The following is a 5,000-nucleotide window of genomic DNA, read 5'->3' as shown; positions in this document are numbered from 1 at the left end:
TCTAAAGACTCTGATCAGCAGCAGGGAAATAAAAGTTTCTGTTTTAATATTTTCACTTCCTGTTCTACATACAAACATACATCAATCCCCAAAATCAATGAATTTATCAGTGACAGTAAGAGAAGTATTGATTATTGTTTATATAATCTCATGTAATCCAGACATAATTAATATGTTAACGTACCTGTTAGCAGCAGCAGCAGCAGCAGGTTCGATCTGCTCGCTGCCGTCATCATGAACTGAATCACACATGGAAACAAACATTTTAACCACACAATCACAGCTCCACACTACACTGTAAAAAATGACAGCTACTGAAGTAAATTCAATTTTGAAACATAATTCATGACTCAACTCAAAATAATCACCAAAAAGAATCTGAAGTCCTTCTTTACCAGTCAACTAAAAGCCACACAGAAAATGATGGCGTCCATGACTCTGTTCGCTGTCGGAGGCTGATTCTCCTTAATGTCTCTCTCAGCGCCTGGGGAGAAACTGAGAAGACAGGAAGGGGTGGAACAAACAGGAAGTCATGATGTGGTCTTCAAAAACCACACGGACACAAAGAAACAGAAAATACTCACCATATACCGAAACCATCTGAATCACTTTGTTTAAGGTGTAAAGCTGCAGCAGGTAGAAAGCCTAAAAACAGCTGATTCTTGTCTGAGTTAGGTTTAGTTTTCTCCTCTAACAGACGAGCAACACACTTCATGTACAAACACAACAGTTTACTGAGCCGATCGTGAGCGAGCGCAGACCCACAGACAGCTGGGCGTGATGAAGCAGATACCTGAGAGTACAAACAGCGACAGAGGAGAGAAACTACATTTCAGAACACAACGATTCAGTTAGAAGTTTCAGGAGAACCTAGAGCTGAACGTAAAGAGACTTTTAAAAATGTCTTCCTCTCCTGCACACGAGCTCAGTATCACAACTCTCACTTGTTCAGGGAGAGAAAAGGAGAACCGTCATGGTTTGGCAGCGGTCGACGCGACCTGACCGCAGCCCACTTTCCCCGGTCCAAAGTCGGTCCATCTCGGTGCGATAAAAACTGTGATGACACAGTTTGACTCAGTCCGGCCATAAATGCCATTGCCAAAGCCCAGAGTGTGTGTGTGTGTGTGTGTGTGTGTGTGTGTGTGTGTGTGTGTGTGTGTGTGTGTGTGTGTGTGTGTGTGTGTGTGTGTCAGTACTCACCACAGAAGGTGATTCTTTCCTTTACATCCCTCCTCTCTTTAGGAAATACATTTCCTCATCAGCAGTCAACATGGACAGACTGTCTTACTGTAAACGGTCGGTCGGCTCCTCCGTGGTCGCTGCTGCGCACAGCGCCACAAGAAAACGTCAACATAAATCCACTTTTCAGTCCAAAGTTTAAAAACACGCTGAGCTCACGTCTGTCTGGTCCTCAGGTCTGACTGATCACTGCTGAGTTTGAAACATACAGTCTGAGCTGCTGAGCCTGATTCTACTGATCTGTGTTGTTTTACTGAACATCCAGATGTTTGTTGACTCGCTGTAGATTTGTCTCTCTGCTCTGCAGTCAGCAACATTCAACAACACTGACGAAACACAAACAGTTTTACTGTATTTAATGAATTTACTTAAATTACGACACTTCAAACTCATGTATGAAAGGAACTCTGACATGGAGTGAAATTTGGGTCTTGGTTCTCCTGACTCTGAAGTTCTAGTTCCACCTCCAGTACAGACATCAACCCACAACATGCTTAGCGTAGCTTAGCACAAAGATTGGAGGCAGGAGGAAATGGTCCAGGAGTGTGATTCACAGGTACTGATCCATCAACACAGGACAAGAAATCCACACACACACACACACACACACACACACACACACACACACACACACACACACACACACACACGCACACACACACACACACACACTCCAGATGTTAGAACAGCTGCAGGTGGAATATTTATGACTCTGTGTGAAGTCTGATAGATTTTCACAATAAAAGCACAGTTGATGGCAGCCTGCAGCTGCAGTTCCTCTGACGTCCACCAGGTGTTGCTGTGATCAAACTGCGTGTTGAAGTGAGTGAGAAAAGTTTTTACAGGACGAGTCCAGCTCTCAGAACATGATGTCACTTCCTCTGACGTTAATCTGAGAGAAGATTTTCACAATAAAGGTTCTGTCAGGGAGTTATTAAGGCATTGACAGGTTTCAGGTCCTCACTTGTCTCCTCGTGTCCGAGACAGAGACACGTCCGAAAATACAAACATGTCCTGCTAACATTAGCCAGCAAGCTAATTCCCATTCATCATGTATAAATCTTACTTCCTTCAGACTGGACATTCACTGCTAATGCTAATGTTTCAGTAGCAAGCTAACAAACATTAGCTGATGCTGCTCGTTAACTCACTCGCTAACAAGCAGTGACAGTCTGTGGATTTTAGAACAGTTTTAACGGACAAAATTCATTTTTCATGCAACAATAAATATATTATAAAAGAATGATGTTAAATTAAATTAATGAGTTCATGGAAAACCTTTTCAAATTCACTTTTATTCTTTTCAGTTTGATTTATTTAGGTTTGGTTTCTAAATTATTCTTAAAAAAAAAAACGAGTGTAATAAAAATAAAAATATAATATTTCAGGGAATATTCAGCTCAATTTTCTGAAGCAAAGAAACAAAGTAAAATAAATCAACAATTATTAAATGTTCAAGAAAATCAATTTTTCCACGTTTACCTTGAAACTTTAAAAGAAAAAGTTGAGTTTTATGTTTTTCTGATTTATCTGAATGAATTTTAGCTCAATCTGATTAACATGTACTCATTTTACTCCCCTCATACCAGGCTGTCCTTTATTCATTCATTTCTACTGAGCTAACGCTAACCAGCAAGCTAACAAGATTTAACAGCAAGTTAGCATATATTAGCTGATATTGCTGTTTAAAGTTTGTTAGCTCGCAGGCTAACATGCAGTCACAGTTTTGGCATCTTAAAACCATCAAATTACAATAAATTATGTCAGATCCTGTAAGATAATTTTTCAAATTACATTTATTGATTTTTTTATTTTCACTTTAGTTTCCTGTTTAACTTTTTTGAATTCATTTTAACTTTGTGAACATTTCTCAGGAGAGATTTTCACTTTAGCGTAGTAAACAAACAAAACAAAGAAAGAAGATAATGTTGATTTAGTTTCACAGCTTGAGCAGTTTGAGCTAATGCTAAAAGCTAATGCTTAGCTTGCAAGCTAACATTAGTTTGGTGATGTTGCTGATTAAAGTTCGTTAGCTTGTTAGCTAACACAACAAAGCAGTGACAGTGTGGGGAGAGTAAAGGGTGTTTGTCACTTCTAAGTTTAGTTTCCTGTTGATTTTTTAAATATTTCTTTCCCTTGATTTTGAAATTAATTTTAATTTTAGGCAAGAAAAATTAAGACAGACAAAGAATATCAAATATCAAACATCAAATAATAAATAAAACTATTTAAAATAATCTTAATATTGATTTTCCCTTGGACCTATTATGTTTTAACACAACAGAGACAGAAGAACAACACAGGAAGAAGTAAAACCTGCAGCAGTAAAAACAGTCTTTATACTCGTTTTAAGATTAATGTAATTTGACACGTTTTTTTAATTTGTTTGTTTGTTTTATTTATTTATTTTTATTATTATGTTTACTGTTTAACTTTATTCAGTTTCATTTCCTGTTAATGTTTTTTTGATTTGATTTTAAAATTAATTTTAATTTGGGGGGAGGGAATCTGAGAATGTTTGCAAAATAAATAGAGAAAAAATATCAATAAATACACATATAAAAATGATCATTTACCTTATGAACCATTTCCACGACTCATCTGAATTAATTTTAATTTTGGGAATTTCTTTCAAGAGAATTTTGCTTAATAAAGAAAGAAAATATTAAATAAATTAAAAAAAATCAACCAACCAATCAATAAATCAATGTATAAAAAATGACATTTTTAATTAGGTTTCCATTAATTAATCTCCATTGTATGTATTTTGAATTTTTTAATTTTGTTTGAGGAACGTTTTTGTTTGATACAGAAAGACAAATAACACCGAAATAAGTTTTTTAAATTCTATTTTCTGTCGTACTTGATTCTGTTTTTTTTTTTTTTTTCAAACTCATTTTAATCAGATTTTTGGGAGAATTTTTTGCAAAATAAATAAATAAAGAACAATGTTTGTTTGTTTATTATTTCAGTTCACTGATTTAAAATTCAGGTCAACTGTTTTGATAAAAGTGTTTTATATTTCAGGTTGTGTTGTTTGTTGTGTTGTTTGTTGTGTTGTTTGTTGTGTTGTACGTTGTGTTGTTTGTTGTGTTGTTTGTTGTGTTGTACGTTGTGTTGTTCGTTGTGTTGTTTGTTGTGTTGTAGGTTGTGTTGTTCGTTGTGTTGTAGGTTGTGTTGTAGGTTGTGTTGTTTGTTTTGTTGTTTGTTGTGTTGTTTGTTGTGTTGTTTGTTGTGTTGTTCGTTGTGTTGTAGGTTGTGATGTAAGATGTGTTGTTGAGGTAAAATCTTCGTTTGGTGCGTCAGACGCTCCTGATCCCTCCTGTGATTAAAAACACTGCAAAACAAGTCATTTTGTTGTTGTTGTTTTTTTACAGTGAACAGCTGGTCCAGGTGAGGAGCTTTGTTGTGGTTCACAGGTGAGTTATTAAGGCTGAGAAGTGATGTCATCACACACCTCAGTGATGTCAGCAGGGTGAGGGGCGTGGCCACCTGAGGCAGCAGGCGTGTCACTTGGTGTTCACTCCTCTATGTTCCTGTTTGTTTAGGCTCCGCCCATTCATCACTGCCCCTCGCTCCGCGCCGATGCCCCTCCTGGCCTCTTTGGCGAGTGGGGACGCCGGGCTCAGCCGTCCTCTGCCCGCCGACCCGGGAAGGAGCTCTCGGTCGGAGGAGGAGGACCACGGTGGGGGGCGGAGTCTGGAGGCCACACAGCGCGGGCTGGGACTGATGGAGGACAGCGTCTGCTGGCTGCCGTTCAG

At 38.1% G+C, this 5,000-nt stretch overlaps 1 protein-coding gene across 3 annotated transcripts in view; it reads right to left on the bottom strand.

Annotated features, from left to right (window-relative positions):
- Positions 1–1,104, bottom strand: part of LOC146303845 (hepatitis A virus cellular receptor 1 homolog) — a 4,796-nt gene extending 3,692 nt beyond the window's left edge. For 2 of the 3 annotated variants that reach the window (XM_084714346.1, XM_084714347.1), the window contains exon 1: positions 185–1,104. In XM_084714346.1, coding sequence (XP_084570472.1) covers positions 185–236 — 52 coding nt within the window. In that variant the 5' untranslated portion in view covers positions 237–1,104. The remainder of the gene's footprint in view (positions 1–184) is intronic. The other variant, XM_084714348.1, reaches the window with a different exon arrangement.
- Between the last annotated feature and the right edge of the window lie 3,896 nt (positions 1,105–5,000).

This window comes from Lutjanus erythropterus, unplaced genomic scaffold (genome assembly GCF_056507025.1).
Source record: "Lutjanus erythropterus isolate fLutEry1 unplaced genomic scaffold, fLutEry1.hap2 Scaffold_226, whole genome shotgun sequence".
NCBI lineage: Eukaryota > Metazoa > Chordata > Actinopteri > Lutjaniformes > Lutjanidae > Lutjanus > Lutjanus erythropterus.
The sequence above is the reverse complement of the archived record's forward strand: the minus strand, read 5'-3'. Positions and strand labels throughout refer to the sequence as shown.